The 18,061-nt window shown below is 39.8% G+C and overlaps 1 protein-coding gene and 1 long non-coding RNA gene across 2 annotated transcripts; one reads left to right on the forward strand and one right to left on the reverse strand.

Annotated features, from left to right (window-relative positions):
• Window positions 1-629: 629 nt before the first annotated feature.
• On the reverse strand, window positions 630-1,682 carry LOC145432689 (uncharacterized). Its single transcript, XR_013912924.1, has 2 exons — window positions 1,513-1,682; window positions 630-1,451 (listed from the first exon to the last, which is right to left on the reverse strand). It is a non-coding gene; the product is annotated as an uncharacterized LOC145432689 (long non-coding RNA).
• Window positions 1,683-7,573: 5,891 nt separating this feature from the next.
• On the forward strand, window positions 7,574-17,059 carry LOC145432685 (uncharacterized). The gene is made up of 4 exons (XM_080309519.1): window positions 7,574-7,609; window positions 15,779-16,079; window positions 16,135-16,319; window positions 16,376-17,059. Exons 1-4 carry the CDS (start codon window positions 7,574-7,576, stop codon window positions 16,703-16,705), a joined length of 852 nt encoding a protein of 283 aa, XP_080165645.1. The 3' UTR covers window positions 16,706-17,059.
• Window positions 17,060-18,061: the final 1,002 nt, after the last annotated feature.

Below are 18,061 nucleotides of genomic sequence, written 5' to 3' on the forward strand. Positions count from 1 at the left end.
AAAATATCAGTATTTGAACAGAATAAGAATCTTACAAGCCCAGTGCCAAGAATTAGGCACGTTTTGGGATGCCCAAAAAACAGTCGATAAAATACCAATCTCTTTCAAGTTGATAGGAAAAGGACACGTTTTGGTATGTCAAATGAGTCAACTCAGTGCCGAACTCTTTCACAAGCCCGGTGTCACGAAAATGACACATTTGGGTATGCACAAAGAGTCAACAGAATGCCAATCTCTTTCACAAGACCAGTGCCGAAAAGAAGGAGGCAGATTTTGGTATGCACAAAGAGTAGACTGAATGCCTATCTCTTCTACAAGCCCAGGGCCAAGAAAAGGACACGTTTTGGTATGCCAGCAGAGTCAACTGAATGCTGATCTCTTTTACAAGCCCAGTGTCACGAAAAAGACACATTTTGGTATGCGCAAAGAGTCGACTGATTGCCGATCACTTATGCAAAACCAGTGTTAAGAAGAAAAGACACCTTTTGGTATGTACAAGGAGATTTTTTTGTCCCATTCTCTCATGCAAGCAAGGTGTTACAAAGAAAAGTAATGGAGCAAGGAATATTCAAGGTACCGCTGTGGTATTTGAGTGTGTTGTGCCATAGTCTCCACGTTAAGATTTATAAGTAACAGACACATTTTGGTATGCACAAAGAGTCCACCGAAAGCCAATCTCTTTTACAAGCCCAGTGCTGAGAAGAAAAGGACACGTTTTGGTATGCCCAAAGAGTCAACTGACTGCCGAACTCTCTTGCAAGCCCGGTGTCACGAAAAAGACACATTTTGGTATGTACAAAGAGTCGGCAGAATGCTAATCTCTTTTACAAAACCAGTGCCGGAAAGAAGGAGACACATTTTGGTATGTGCAAAGAGTCGACTGAATGCCAATCTCTTTTACAAGCCTAGTGTCGAGGAGAAAAGGACACGTTATGGCATGCCAAAAGAGTCAACTGACTGCTGAACTCTTTTACAAGCCCGGTGTCACGAGAAAGACACATTTTGGTATGCACAAAGAGTCGGCAGAATGCCAATCTCTTTTACAAGACCAGTGCCGAGAAGAGACACATTTTGGTATGCGCAAAGAGTCAGCCGAGTGCCAATCTCTTTTACAAGTCCAGTGTCGATAAGAAAAAGACACATTTTGGTATGCGCAAAGAGTCAACTGATTGCCGATCACTTCTGCAAGACCAGTGTAAAGAAGAAAAGACACCTTCAGGTATGTACGTGGAGATTTTTCTGTACTATTCTCTCATGCAAGCAAGGTGTTACAAAGAAAAGTAATGGAGCAAGGAATATTCAAGGCACGTTTGTGTTTTGTGTGTGTGGTGCCATAAACTCCCAAGTCAAGATTTATGAGTAACAGACGCGTTTTGGTTTGTGCGAAGAGTTAGCTGCAGACTCGTACAAACTACTGGATTTTCAAAAAGCGCAACTAGAACTAGTCAATTCTTAAAACTCGCATAACTAGAACGACCAACTTTTCAAATCGGCAACTAGAACTACAACTACTCACTTTTCAAAACTCGCAACTACATATAAAACTACTCACTTTTCAAAACTCGTAACTAGAACTGAAACTAGAACCAGCGACATTTAAAAATGGTTACACCGCACAATATAGTGCAAACTTTCGACTTAGCCAGCCAACGTACTTTCTGCTTCTCATTCTCAGAAAAATAAATGCCTCAACTAGAAATCCACAACTAGAACTAGAACTATTCAAAAAAAAGTTAGTCAGTCGACCGTCAAGTCTGGTCAACTGAATGCTAATCTCTTCTACAAACCCAGTGTTAAGAAGAAACAGACACGTTTTGGTATGCCCAGAGAGTCAACTTAGTGCCGAACTCTTTTACAAGCCCAGCGTCACGAAAAAGACACATTTTGGTATGAACAAAGAGTCAGTAAAATGCCAATCTCTTTTACAAGACCAGTGCCGAGAAGAGACACATTTTGGTATGCAAAGAGTCAGCAGAATGCCTATCTCTTTTACAAGACCAGTGCCGAGAAGAGACACATTTTGGCATGCGCAAAGAGTCAACTGAGTGCCAATCTCTTTTGCAAGTCCAGTGTCGAGGAGAGAAAGACACATTTTGGTATGCGCAAAGAGTCAACTGATCAGCCGATCACTTCTGCAAGACCAGTGTAAAGTAGAAAAGATACCTTTAGGCCCGCAACACCGTTCTGTGCGGCCCGCGAGAGTCTAAAGAAACTTTTTTCTTTTAATATTGATGAAATGCGTACTAAAAATCGAATTATTGCAGCCTTGATTAAATTATTTCTTATTATATTTCACCATGATATAATGCTAAGACAGTGGTTCGCAAACTGGGGGCGTGAATGCATCAGAAGTGGGGCGCAAAGGTGAGCTCAACTGAAAAAAAATTCGCGCTTACCGCGATTTACCTGCGATTTCATACTCGTTGCTCTGTATTTCACATTTCAAAATCTCTCGTACATAATCGTAACCTTCCACGACATCAAACTATCCGTTATAGGTTTGCTAGAAACCTGGTTGCGTTTTGTGATATGACGATAATGGGGGCGCGAAATCTTTCAACATCATAAGGGGGGGGGGGGGCGTGTCTTAAAATGATTGAGAACCACTGTTCTAAGGTAAATACTTCCTACATTATTTTTTATGTTTAATTTCTGGCGCGACAGTCCGATCTCAAGGCCCACACACTTTGAAAGGTTTTAACTGCTAAACATTACAGAAATCCTAAACGAGATTGACATAGTTCGGTTCACGAGTGGGATTTCAGATTGGCCACTCCAGTTTTAATTATTTCAGTGATGTGCTTATAAAAACTGATTCGAGCGTGCCTTAGGTAGATTCGTTCTCTCTATTCGTAGAATTGGGGCATTTAAATTTTACCTACACATAGTAGAAGCGTGTTTGAAGCTAACATGGTTATGATTCTGTGAGCATTGTGTGTCCTGGAACTGAACCAAAAGTGAAATTAGTAAATCTATGAACGGATCGCTGCTCACAGATTTAAATTTCAATCCTGTTCTAAGAATCGGGTCAACCAACTTTCTTCTCTATACTTTTGACAAATTATTGGTTGTTGAGGTCGACCAGCCTATGAAATCTCGCCACTATCTTTCTGACGCGTGTACGATATCATCAATGCAATATTTGGTTTGCTTCAAATAAACACATATATTATCTCCATGTCCTCACTAGGCCTATATAATCAAATATCAATATTACGTTTTGGTTTATAATCCCATTTTATATAGTGCGGCCCGCGAATGAATTCAGATGTTGAATGCGGCTCGCGAGCTCAAAAGTTTGCCCACCCCTTCTTTAGGCATATATAGCTTTCAATACAACATCCATTGTAGCAGTATATTTATTAAACTCGAAGACTTTTCGGGTGCCTCTTTTCAAGAGTTATCGGCACACTAAAGGGATTTAAACAGATTTAAAAGCAAAACCAAAAAGGCAAAGTATGACGCAACAATCAAAATCACAAACCATGAAATTCGCATTGTACCAATGGCAACAATAACAAACTATGAAGTATACGGACATACGGTACGGTACTATAGTAGCAGCACAATTTGTAAATAAACAATTACACGCACGGAACAACACTCACTAATGAGAAATTTGTAGGTTATAGAGGAAATCTTTTTGTCTGCATAAAATAGGTTTGCACAACTGAATAATAGTAGACTCCAACACTTTTAAATGAAACACAGACCTACCGCGCGCAATGACAGTGAACATATTGTCATCATAGTGCTGTGCACAGGCAAGGTTTTCACTCAGATGCTGACCAATTGACGAAGCATAAGCTTGGTAATCATCATAGCAGTCTGTTTTTGCAGCCAATTTGCACTGACGTGCGAGCTCCGTGCGATCATTTGCGCAAGTTTTTGACCGAATCAATTTTGGGATATGCTGCTTAATACGCTCAAACAATCTTTGAGATGTACGTCCTACATACCTACTATCACAGTGGCACTTATATTGGTAAACAACATTACTTGCATCAAAGGCAGGAAGTACATCTTTTCGAGAGTTGGGTAACAAGGGTTTCGTCGTGTACACTACATGCGTGTTAACACTGTAATAGCAACGGTGAACAGCCGATTTAATAAGCTTTTCAAAACGGCTAGACACGTTACCTAGCCAAGGTAGGTGCAAAAATGCCGGGCATTTTTCTGGGCCATAATTTGGAGCTGTATCCGATTTTTTCAATACCCTAGAGATGGAGCATTTTAATATGTGGTCCGGATAGCCATTTTTGGAGAGAATCAAGTGGATATCATCCAATTCACGTGACAGTTTTTCTGGTGAGCAGAGGCGCAAGGCGCGATTAACGAGCGATGAAATGAGGTTTAATTTACGCCGCTTCGGGCAAAATGAATCCCAACGAATATAATGACCAGTGAAAGTAGGTTTTCTGTACACCGACGTTAAAAACGTTTGTCCTGATCTCTCTACTAAGACGTCTAAAAAGGGAAGGGCAGCATCAGTTTCCTTTTCCACGGTAAATTGTAGAGCTGGATGGAGACAGTTCAATTTTTCGAAGAAATTATTACATTCTCGCTCATTTTCAAAGGCGAATTAAACGAATTAAAACGCGCCAAATTAAATCCGCCCAATGTATTTCTTAGCTCATTTGATGTGAAAAGTCTTTTTACCAACGTACCATTGTCGGAAACTTTCGAAATCTGCGCAGACGCGCTTTATGATGGCACGCTTGAACCTCCGAAACTACCGCGTAAAACATTTCTTGAATTGTTGCAAACTGTTACTAGTAGCGTTGAATTCAGCTTCAATGACATGATGTTTCGTCAATGTAATGGTGTTGCGATGGGTTCACCGTTGGGACCTAGTTTGGCCGATATATTTGTGGGATACCATGAAAAGAAATTGTTTGAAAACGTCGCAAAACCTCTCCTCTATTTTAGATATGTCGATGACACCTTTGTTGCCTTTGAAAATGAGCGAGAATGTAATAATTTCTTCGAAAAATTGAACTGTCTCCATCCAGCTCTACAATTTACCGTGGAAAAGGAAACTGATGCTGCCCTTCCCTTTTTAGACGTCTTAGTAGAGAGATCAGGACAAACGTTTTTAACGTCGGTGTACAGAAAACCTACTTTCACTGGTCATTATATTCGTTGGGATTCATTTTGCCCGAAGCGGCGTAAATTAAACCTCATTTCATCGCTCGTTAATCGCGCCTTGCGCCTCTGCTCACCAGAAAAACTGTCACGTGAATTGGATGATATCCACTTGATTCTCTCCAAAAATGGCTATCCGGACCACATATTAAAATGCTCCATCTCTAGGGTATTGAAAAAATCGGATACAGCTCCAAATTATGGCCCAGAAAAATGCCCGGCATTTTTGCACCTACCTTGGCTAGGTAACGTGTCTAGCCGTTTTGAAAAGCTTATTAAATCGGCTGTTCACCGTTGCTATTACAGTGTTAACACGCATGTAGTGTACACGACGAAACCCTTGTTACCCAACTCTCGAAAAGATGTACTTCCTGCCTTTGATGCAAGTAATGTTGTTTACCAATATAAGTGCCACTGTGATAGTAGGTATGTAGGACGTACATCTCAAAGATTGTTTGAGCGTATTAAGCAGCATATCCCAAAATTGATTCGGTCAAAAACTTGCGCAAATGATCGCACGGAGCTCGCACGTCAGTGCAAATTGGCTGCAAAAACAGACTGCTATGATGATTACCAAGCTTATGCTTCGTCAATTGGTCAGCATCTGAGTGAAAACCTTGCCTGTGCACAGCACTATGATGACAATATGTTCACTGTCATTGCGCGCGGTAGGTCTGTGTTTCATTTAAAAGTGTTGGAGTCTACTATTATTCAGTTGAGCAAACCTATTTTATGCAGACAAAAAGATTTCCTCTATAACCTACAAATTTCTCATTAGTGAGTGTTGTTCCGTGCGTGTAATTGTTTATTTACAAATTGTGCTGCTACTATAGTAACGGTTGCCAGTAAACTCGGCCCAAGGTAAATTCGGCCCGTGGAATTCGGCCCTCGGTCACTTCGGCCGTCGGTGAATTCGGCCCTCGGCGAATTCGGCCCTCGGTAAATTCGGCCAGGGCCAGAGTAACAACAACAGTTACAATACCATTATCTAACCCGAACCCTAATCCTAACCTAACCCTAATCCTAACCTAACCCTAATCCTAACTTAACCCTAATCCTAACCTAACCCTAATCCTGACCTAACCCTAATCCTAACCTAACCCTAATCCTAACCCTAATCCTAACCTAACCCTAATCCTAACCTAATCCTAACCTAACCCTAATCCTAACCTAACCCTAATCCTAACCCTAATCCTAACTTAACCCTAACCCTAATCCTAACCCTAACGCTAATCCTAACCCTAAACCTAACCCCTAACCTCCAAATCACTTGATAATATTATAATTATGTATTATAATACACATTATTAGTTATTAGTAGGTTTAGGGTTAGGATTAGGGTTAGGATTAGGATTAGGTTAGGATTAGGGTTAGGTTGGGATTAGGTTTAGGATTAGGGTTAGGATAGGATTAGGTTAGGATTAGGGTTAGGGTTAGGGTTAGGTTAGGATTAGGGTTAGGTTAGGATTAGGTTTAGGATTAGGGTTAGGATAGGATTAGGTTAGGATTAGGTTAGGGTTAGGGTTAGGTTAGGTTAGGATTAGGGTTAGGTTAGAATTAGGGTTAGGATTAGTGTTCGGGTTCAGGTTAGATAATATTATAATTATGTAATATAATACACATTATTAGTTCGTAATACAATTTCACACAATGTTCTCCGAGGGCCGAATATACCGATTGAATTCGGCTGTCGGTAAATTCGGCCCCGTAGACATCGGCATATATATATTTATACGCCTACCCTGTTCTCCAAATCACTTGATAATAATATAATTATGAAATTAATTCACATTAATAGTTGGTAATACATTTTTATAAAAAATTCTCCGAGGGCAGAATTGACCGAGTAACCAGTGAATTGACCGGTGAATTCGGCCGTCGGTAAATTCGGTCCCCGTGAATATCCGCGCTATCTCCCGTGATTACGCGATCTACGCATACCCTGACATCCAAATCACTTAATAATAGTATAATTATGTAATTAATTCATGTTAACGGTTGGTAATACATTTTAATACAATATTCTCGGTGGGCCGAATTTACTGATGTAATGGCCGAATTTACCTGGGCCGAATTTACTTTGGGGCGAGTTTACTGGCAACCATAGTACCGTATGTCCGTATACTTCATAGTTTGTTATTGTTGCCATTGGTACAATGCGAATTTCATGGTTTGTGATTTTGATTGTTGCGTCATACTTTGCCTTTTTGGTTTTGCTTTTAAATCTGTTTAAATCCCTTTAGTGTGCCGATAACTCTTGAAAAGAGGCACCCGAAAAGTCTTCGAGTTTAATAAATATACTGCTACAATGGATGTTGTATTGAAAGCTATATTCAAGTTCTGTACCACGAACCAGCTATTTAGGCATATACAAGGAGACTGTTCTATGTCAATCTCTTATGTAAGCAAGGTTTTACAAAGATAAGTAATGGGGCAAGGAGTATTTATGACACCTTTGTGGAATGTGAGTGTGTAGTGCTATAGTATCCAAGCCAAGAGTTATGACTAACAGAGTCAACAAAGTCATGAGTTTCATCATGACTGAGTATATGAGGATATCATGCATTTGTCCTTTTGCATGGTGTATATATCTCATAATTTTAATAAATCATGCTTACTCTCAATAACAGTGGTTCTCAAACTTTTTTAGACAAGCCCCCTTTATGATAGTTAAAAATTTCGACCCCATTATCATCATATCACAAAATGTAACCGAATGCTAGCAATACCAACAGATAGTTAAATGGCATAGAAGGTTATGATTGTTGATGAGAGAAATCTCAATTATGAAATCCAGACTATAGACAGAGAAATAAGTTTAAATTTTGGGTAAATCGAGTAGAGTGCCAAAAATCTTTTCAGGTGACTACAGCTTCGCCCCCTCGCCCTCTCCCCCAAGAGGGGCACGCCACTTAGTTTGAGAATGACTGCTCCAATTTAAAAATCGTTTTTTTTTCTTTCTTTTTCTGATATATATATCGACTGTAGCAAGAAACCGAACACCAGCAAAAACAGGAAGATGCAAACGTTGCACACTATTGAATGAGGTGTGACATAATACTTGGGGCGATAGCACCTTTTTCGCTAAGTCTTCTATTCAGCATTTATTTCAAAATCTTCGGCACACACTTGAACAACGTTCTTGATGCAATGCTTGATGCTTTTAGGTCACAAACAAGGCGTAATGTAGAGGTTTTTCGGAAATTGCCTGAAATCAAAAATTGATAAATGTGAATGCAAATATTTCGACATCTTGCATACAGGGCAGTGGTTCTCAAAACTTTATTCGACACGCCCATTTATTGCCATATCAAAAAATATTAAAAAGAGCAACCTGAATATTTGCAATCCCAACGTATTGTTTGATGGCATGAAAGGTCTATGGTTTGTTGAGACACTTCTCAAATATGGAATTCGGACTACATACAGAGCAACAGCTATGAGCTGGAGGTTATTCGCACACAGCGCGAAAAAATTTACAGTTGGATATCTTGTTATACATAATCATGTGTAATGAAAGCAAGTAGCTCATGGCTATTCAAGTGTTTCGGTGACTACTCCCTTTTTACTCACGTTATCAAAAGACATATGCTCATTGAGTAGCCTAAGTCCAATCCCGTAATGGAATAAATGATAGACCAATTAGAATATTCACAGAAAACTGTCTTACTAAAACAAGGCAATGTCATGTAAATACTTTAAAGCAGCTGACCCATATGGGTCAACGGCTACGCATCAAGGCCGCAAGTATCTGCAGGTTCTTATCGTAATTTCAACGAAATCAAGCACATGAATCAAGGATTTCATTTTTCAAAAAATGAACAATGATGACCTTCTAAAGACATGATCCCAGCAACCGAAGTACATTTGGAAAGCGAATAAGCGGCCCTCGGAAATTGTTCCTGTTTTGAAAGGTGGGTCTCACCAATTTTGAGTTAGAAGGCCTTGTCTTACAATAGTGGAGTCATGAATTAGCACAGGACTGCACAAATAAATGCAGAGAATTGAAAAAATAGATCTAATTGTCCAATCCATTACTAGATTAAAAAGTACACCAATTAGAAACATAGAATATTCACTAATACAAAGCAACTTCATGTAAATATTTGTAACAGCTCACATCTCTGCGATGGCAGTGTAGGCTATTGAGTCTTTCATCTTTCAAAAGGTTTATATCGGAGCAAGTATCAGTCATTTATAACAGAAGGTTAAGAATTACAGAGCAAACTGAGCATGGTATATGTAAAAGAAGATATAGGTAGCAGTTACACAGTAGTAGTTAGTACCAATTTCAACTACATCAATGTACTCAGGTGACTTTACATAATGCACTTCTTAATCTAGAGCAGGGGTTTTATACCTTTTTTGGCCGTGGCCCACATTCTGGTTTGAAAATGTTCTGTAGCCCATGTCTTAGCCTAGCTAGAGTCATAGTCCTGCTCAATGAGCGGTAAGCGCCAGCGCAGCAAACTGCTCGCGTCGCGATGATTTCTTTCAATTACAATTGAGTTTTGCATTGGAAACATTCCAATTCACGTTCATACATACACATACAGTATATTCACAGGGTACAGTAGGCTACACACCGCTAACAATTGACACAAGTCCAATTTCAATTCCAGAAGGTGTGTATGTTTGTTGAAATGAGAGATGAGATAGTTGTGTTTCAACGCATGTAGATATCAATGTAAAGAGAGTATTTTATCCCCGCGCAACACCCAATCAGTACTGGTATATGACATGTAGAAGTGAGTAGTGAGCATTGTGGCGTGCCTTCGCGCAGTTGCGTGTGCGTGCCATTGTACTCAATGTAATCCTAATTTACAGTATTGGCAGCGGGTAGAACTCGATTCAGTCAGATGTTAGTCAGTAACATTTTATAATCTATTGTCCAGAGAGTGGAATCGTTCGAGTTTAAGCTTAGAAAAACGTCAGCGTTCACATAATGCAAGCACCCCCGGGACCGACAGGTCATCCCATGGTTTGAAGAGTGACTGAAGCCCTCGTCATATGCTGGCCGATAAGTACAATGTTTAGTAATAAAAAAAGTTATCATTGTTATCTAATACGAAAGCGAAACAAAGCAGCAAAAACTGCGTTACACTTTCACTTTGGGTCTCACTAGCCATTTTTATTAATTATATCGTGCTTTTAAGCTACGATGTGCAGATTGGTAGTGTGGATATATCGTTGCTCCAGCATTATCTGCAGAATACTTATTACTAAGACGATTTTTTTGACCTAAAAATCGAAAGATTTTGACATTTGTTTTACCTTAAAAAACTTATTTTTTACCGAATTTTGACCTCATGTATGTAAATTAGGTGTTCCACCACATAATGTTACAATTTTACTAATTATCTTCATTCCTGGTTGGAACTGTATGTCCTTACGAAGTAGTTTAGTCTGAAAAAAAAACTATTTTGACTGGAGAACTGACAAATTTCAGCAATCATTTGAATGTAAATTGTAAGACCAGCAACCAGTTCACAAACTTTACCGACACAGGTAAAGGTATCAGTACTTGTTTACTGAGGTCAAGGGTGAACCGGTATTTTTAGTAGTAAGTGCCGATCAGGTCGCTGTGTTTAAGGAGTATAAATTGAAAAAACATCAAAACACAAAGACATACACCCCGTCGAGTAAGGCGAATTTGAGAAAAACTGTAAGCTTCGCTTCACAACAAGGCAATTTCGCCAAGGTACTCAGTGCTCAGAAGGCAGCTACCGAGACAATAAGCTGTGTAATATACCAAAGACATTTTGATGTTTTGAGAGAAAAACGTGGATAGGAATTTAAAGAGAGTTTAAACGGTATAATGTTTAACCTTGTTTCGAAATATAACGGCAAATAAATAATTTTACGGTAATTAACCGTCACTTTTTCATTCCCTGATATCAACACATTCACTGAGCCGTAAATATTAACAGTGTAATCCACTGCTTTAAATTTAGAAACAAAATTGATGCGCTGGAGCACACAGCTAACCTTTTTGACTTGGCCCGAAAACGCATTTTCTGCATCTCATTTGGCCGGCGGAGAAATATACTTGCACACCCCTGCTCTAAGTTTACTGCTGTACATATAATTTACCTGAGTCCGAAAAATATGGTCACACGACAGCTTTTAATGGTAATACGAGGACACGATTGAAAAGCCTGCTTACTCAATTGGTACTGAAGGCTAAGGTGTTGTAATAACAGACACCATATAACACAATCGATACACAACGACTCGCTACGAATTAAATTGTCAGTATCAGTGCGATATAATCGATTACGATATCAGCTCAGCAGGTCATGGACTAGTAGCAGGACCCCAGTGCCATTGTACCATCCATATCTACATATTCAGCACGGGATGTGTATCGTCGCCTGATACAATATGGGATGAATGAGAAACGGATCCCTAATGTAAGGAATCAATCTGCTTATGATTCTGTTTTGGATTATAGTAAAAACAATGCAATATCTTTTTCAAGGTAGTCACGGTACGTTAGACAGCATTTCGAAGCTGAGTAACTCTAAAATAGAATATTGTAACTCAAACCTCGAGAGGACACACGCCACGGACGTCGATCATGTTGAAACAGGTTTAATTATTGTATTGAATCGACTTGTACTCGAGTCACTGTGCATGACTCGAACCGACTGATATGATCGAGTGATATGACTAGGGCGGCCAAGACAGAAATTTCATTGTAACTACGAAGAAAAGTCTCTATACGTTATTAGTATTTCGTCTAGCAGTCCTGATACTTGGACAAAAGGGCCAGAAGCTATTAAGACTGAGGGAAATTACTATATTATGGATGCGAGCTATTCTATATCACTCGAGCAGAAAAGTGAACATGATGACTTGGACTAGGACTCGAGTCCAAACACTATGACTTGGACACCATGACTTGGTGACTTGTTGAATAGAAAATGACTCGAGTCAAAACTATAAAATTGAGATTGACTTTTGACTCGGAACCTTGTTACTTGGTTACAACCAATGTTCCCTATCATTTTACACGGGTCTGCGCAAACTCACCAACCCCCTGCGCGGTCCCCTGGTCAGCAGTGCGTAACTTATAGGGTTACCACGACTTGTGGACTTCCGATTTACCCGCATTTTTCCTGTGGCGAGATATATTGGTACGTTTCTCAGCTGCGACATCAATGGGTTTTTATTGTTGTTTGTAGTATTAATGGTGTTTGTCCACTACTTTGGTCATTTACACCAGGCCTATCATTTTTATTCCGTGGCTGCTGATTTGTAGCACAGCCCACTTATAGGCTTTTATAAGACACCGCTTACCGCCTCACACGGATGAGATGGTGAGGAGGTCGACTCCAGAATTCCTGGAGGTTTATCTAGGCTTCTCCTTGCCACGTGATCCGCGTATGCGGTGTCTTAATATAAGCCAATAAGTGGGCCGTGGGCCTTCTGTAAAATGACTAATGTAGTCGATACACTAAGAATAGCAGACAACAACCACGCGCATTTTCCCGTAATGTGTGGTGATGACTGAAAATAAAAATAAAAAACTATGACGTTGGCTGCGTCATAGTCGAGTGTTTTTGTTGCATTTAAAATATATTTTCTACGAAAAGAGATGGTGTCGCTTCATCTCATTACGAATTACTGATTACGAATTAGTGATGTACATTTGTACATCTAAAATGGTCGTCAATTTGGTCTGATGATCATCAGTGCCTTCTGCGAAAGAGATAGTGATAATATTTTTTCGAACCACAGGTGAGTTATTTTTTGTGTGCGGCACATATTTTTCTGTGGGTGCAGACTTTGTCAGCAGTGCGCGCGCTGCTTAGAGGGGACATTGGTTACAACCTTATAGCGATGATTTTTTCAGTACTTAAATCATAAGATACTTGTCACTACGACCTCATTTATCAACGAGAAATATAGTTTCGATCGCTGTGAAAGTCTTAAATCCTCGATGGGTGGTATTGCAGCATGCGAGGAGTGCAGAATACAAAGCTACGCGCGTTAGCGATACGATTAATATTCGTTCTATGCTATAGCTACATTTTGATTCACAAACAATACCATGATTGGCCGGTTAAATACAGTTTTAAATCGCTAAAACGGTGGCTCTATCGATGTGAAAAATTGGCATATTTCTATGCTCCTTTTGTCTTACTCATATAGTGGCGTCAACCCGGCCTATGCGTCTCGAGGAATGCAACAGATTTAATTTTGGACGAGGACGATGGAATTTACTTTATCAATTATTACATTATATATATATATATATATATACATATATATCATTGGTGTGGTTTTATGATGATATATCAAAATTCTAGACATGATCACTAATTAATTAATTATTATAAAATGCGATTTTGAGCGCTGCGACTTGATAATATTAATCCCTACGCTTCTGATGCATGATTTTTACGGTCTCTGCAGGCTCCACATTTTACGACTTATTTTCATTAGACGCATGCAAGCGATTCTCAAGTTCGGAGCTACGGAAACAAATCACTCGCATGTGCGCGTTCCGAAGTCGTAATTACGATTCAGTCCTTTTCATGTCACTAGAATAAGGGTCATTAAACCGACAGTGAAACGCCGCCGGCGTCTTATAACGTAATAATGTAAGCTGCGTCGGGTGCTGCTATAATGTTAGGAGCGAATATAGTAGAAAGTCCACGTCTGGACACCTGTAAGCAGGTGCGCATACTACCGTAGTAAAACGCATAACAGATTTCACGCAAAAGTCGATATTGCTTTGTGATGATTTTGATGTTGTTAGAGTATGTATGTTCACGAAGACTGCGATATCGCACGGATAAATGCATCATCACTAATTAATTACTTAAATGCGACTTGATAATAGTAATCCCTAGAATAATATAAAATGCGATTTTGAGGGCAGACAGATCGCGGTTTCGATTTCCGAGGTCTCCACATTTTAAGCCTTATTATCAGCTCGCAGTACAACCGCTACCTGTATAATGTTTGCATGTCGAGTATAAGGGTATTTAACTCAGCACTAAAATGCCAACGGACTAGCCGCAGGGGCCCGGCTCTCGTCGCTATAATTAAACGAACACCTTCGCCGCAGGTACGCGATCCCTGACGTTATAATGATAGGAACAAATTAGCCGCATGAAAGCGAGTCTCATGAATATAACGACAGACAACAAGTTAGTTGAAAAGTAAAACTAATCGTGACCGATGCAAGACGGCGTGAAACAGCGCTTTCGATCGATTCTTGTAGTGACCACATTTCATACGATTCATTCCTTTTCATGTCACTAAAAAAGAGCGAAAAATTACATTTTATCCCGGAACGCAACAAGAAAAATCGTATGAATTTGTAAACTACTTATTCATGACATAATAATAATTCTACTTGTACACTTTTTCACATTTTTTAACACTTTAAGTATAGTACTTAACAGTTTCAGTTTTAAATAAAATACGGAATATAAACTAATCGAAAAATTCGGTAACCAATTTCGCGTAGGCTATGCATACAAATGAGGAAAGTTACATCAACGCGTGTTAACTAGTTGTATCGAGTTATCGAATGATTTTTTCCTTACATCAAAACAACTAGAATGTGTAACTACATTAAAAACGTATCTAGGTGAGCTCCAGGGCATTGTGATTATGCAGCATACCAAATTTCATCACACATTTCATGATGGAACAACTTTAAAACTAACGCAGTTCTATTGCAACTTTTTCCTAAATCTGTTTTCGGTAGCGTGTACATATACATAGTCAGCTTTAATAACAGAATTACCATGCTAATATGTGACTCCTCACCATGAAACTTGGTACGTAGTTGTAGGACATCGTGATTATGCACCATACCAAATTTCCTCACGCATTTCATAATGGAGCAACTTTAAAACTAACGCGGCTCTACATCGACTTTTTGCGTAGGCCTACATCTGTTTTGCGGGAGCGTATAGCACGTACCTATACATAGTCAACTTTAATAACGGAATTACCATGCTTAACATTGAATCCCAACTCTAAACTTGATACGTAGTTGTAGGACATTATGGCAATGCACCATGCTAAATTTCATCACGCATCTAATGATGGAACACCTTTAAAACTAACGCAGTCGAATACCGACTTTTACGCATATCTGTTTTGCGTGAACATAGCATATACATATACATAGTCAATTTTAATAGCAGAATTACCGTGTTAAACATTGAATTCCCACCTTGAAAGTTGGTACGCGGTTACAGGACATTATAACAATGCACCATCCCAAATCCCATCACACATTTCATGATGGAACAACTTTAAAACTAACGCGGCTCTACATCGACTTTTGCGTACATCTGTTTTGCGGGAGCGTATATAGCACGTACCCATGCATAGCCAACAGAGCATCTCAAGGATGTGAACCTCATTACACTTTGGTAAGGCACAGCTGACCACTTTCCAATCAATTTTTTTTTTGCACAGGGTGTGCTGTTGCCTAGAAAATAAATAAAAGCTGACAGAGTTTGCGACGCTATATTGCATACCTCGTATTTCTTATTCTGCGACACGATCCATTGAGGTTTGAAGGAGTCTACATTGGGACATAGTATCGAAACCGTAATTTCTCGTCGGGTAGATGGGATGGCAACATATATTCGTATTTTAGTATTCGAAATTATCATTTCCCACTACTCGACTCTGCTACAATTATTGTTCGATTCGGATTCGAATACTCGAATCACTGTGGCCCTACCTGAGGCTGTCGTACTTCAAGATATTCGACGAAAACGGATTTGTGAAAGGGGCTTTCGGGGGCGAAGGAATATCAGAAGGTAAATTATATTGGGTGCATGGCGTGTGTGTGACGTCATGGGGACATATTACCGCCTCGGACTGGGGCAACCACCGAATCCAAATATTCGACGAGCACGGGAGATTCGTTCGTACGTTCGGTCGCAAAGGATCAGGTGACGCTGCATGATATCACAGTTCTCGATGAAAGTGACATTGGTTTGGTTTCAGGAAATGGAGAACTTCACCGGCCTTGTGGAGTTGCAACAGACGACAGGGGGCTGATTTACGTTTGTGACGCAGGCAATCACCGAGTTCAAGTCTTCTCGGCGAACGGGGAGTTCGTCCGGAAGTTCGGTTCGGAAGGAAACCGTTTGGATAAACCGAATTATCTTTCCGTGACTTCAAACGGCAGAGTATAGGCGAGTCTTTAGTTCCATATAAACTTTCCTTACCTTCGACCTTATCGCAGGTCGTTGTCGGGGACGCGGGAAACCACAGAGTTCAGGTTTTCGACTCGTACGACGGCCGCCATCTTTTTGAGTTGGGAACGGAAGGAACAAACGAGTCTCAGTTTAAGAATCCGCGAGGAATCGCCACAGATCATCACGGCAACATTATTGTTTGCGACAGCGGGAACAATCGGGTTCAGGTTTTCGCGAGCGATGGAGGCTTCGTGTGTTGCTTTGGGACCAAGGGTTCTAACCCAGGACAGATGAATGGGCTACAAGGAGTTTGCCTTTTGTCGGACGGGGGCATTGCGGTCAGTGACTCTGGCAATCACAGAGTCCAGGTCTTTTAAAAAACGACATTATGGGTAATCGAAATTGAGATGTTTCTATTTTTATTTTCATGTTTTGTTCTCGTATTTTTTGAATTAATCTTGTCACTCGTAGCGTTAATTGATATGCTAATATTACAGTGATTTAGGAGGTTCCTGGGAGTAGAAAGAGATTACCAAAGTATTGTAGGTTTAGCTGACAGGCTACGTAACCTGGAATTACTGTTATCCTGGATGTGTGAGGTCTTCTTGAAACACAGACGTTACTTAAATACATTTTTATTGCTTTTGCACTAATCATTGAATAGGATTTGGAAATGAAGCCCAAAAGTAACAGATTTAATTCTATAAATGCAAATAAAACAGCTTAATGAAGTTCTTTGTGTATGTTTACGCCTTGTCTATACCTAAGTGGTGTCGGTGTTACATTTAGGGACGGTGTGAACGTGAGGCACGTTCGCGTTCTGCTTGTGAACAGTGTTGGGATGACTAGAGTCAACTTTTTCGCATGACTTGACTTGACTCGATTCACTTTGCAAAAATGACTTGACTTGACTTGACTCGGCGCTTCAGCAATATGCATTGACTCGGACTTGGAGAAAATTTTACGAGTCAATTTCAATTCATGTAAGCGGTGTCGCTTAAATCACCGTATCTTATGTATGTTCGGGTTGCTTGCGACACGCCGGTGTTACTTGTGAAAGCAACCAGTCATTCACTGATTAGTGATTGTACGTTTCACAGATCCTCCATTGTTACATCACAAATGAATTGACCGCAAACGAAACGATCACAGCTTACGTTGTTATTGTAGCAGTAGCAGATTAATCTAATAGCAACGTATCTTTGTTTCTTAGATCGCTCAGTACTTGCATTGGGCAGTGCTCAACCTTACCAATACACTCTTGTATGATTTAAATCAAACGAATATAATTTATGCATTTATATTAGGCAGGGCTACCATATATCCTCTCTTAAGAGGATTTGTCCTCTTTTTTGACTTTTTTGAAAGTGTCCTCGGAGGACGCCTAAATGTCCTCTTTTTTGAGAATTTTGGTTAAATGCACGTGGAAATTATACTAAGATTTGACTGAAATTTGACTTTCGATTGATTCTAACTTTTTACTGATTCCAAACTCGCAGTTTCACAAGCGGCCCAGACAAATGCTGTTCATTGAAATCGGAAATGGTCTGTACGCCTATCAATGACATATATGGTACATCAGATATTATATTTATAAGCTCGAAAACCCAGGGAAACCATATCGTAACATACCAACTTTATAGAGCGTATTAATTATTATCTATGGGATCTTTCACTATCAGCAAAATCCTCTTTTTGCAGTAGTGCAATAAAGCGCATTGTCGTATTACTAG

This window comes from Botryllus schlosseri, unplaced genomic scaffold (genome assembly GCF_051294905.1).
Source record: "Botryllus schlosseri isolate E-star unplaced genomic scaffold, Bs_hap1 Bs85a, whole genome shotgun sequence".
Classification (NCBI taxonomy): Eukaryota; Metazoa; Chordata; class Ascidiacea; order Stolidobranchia; family Styelidae; genus Botryllus; species Botryllus schlosseri.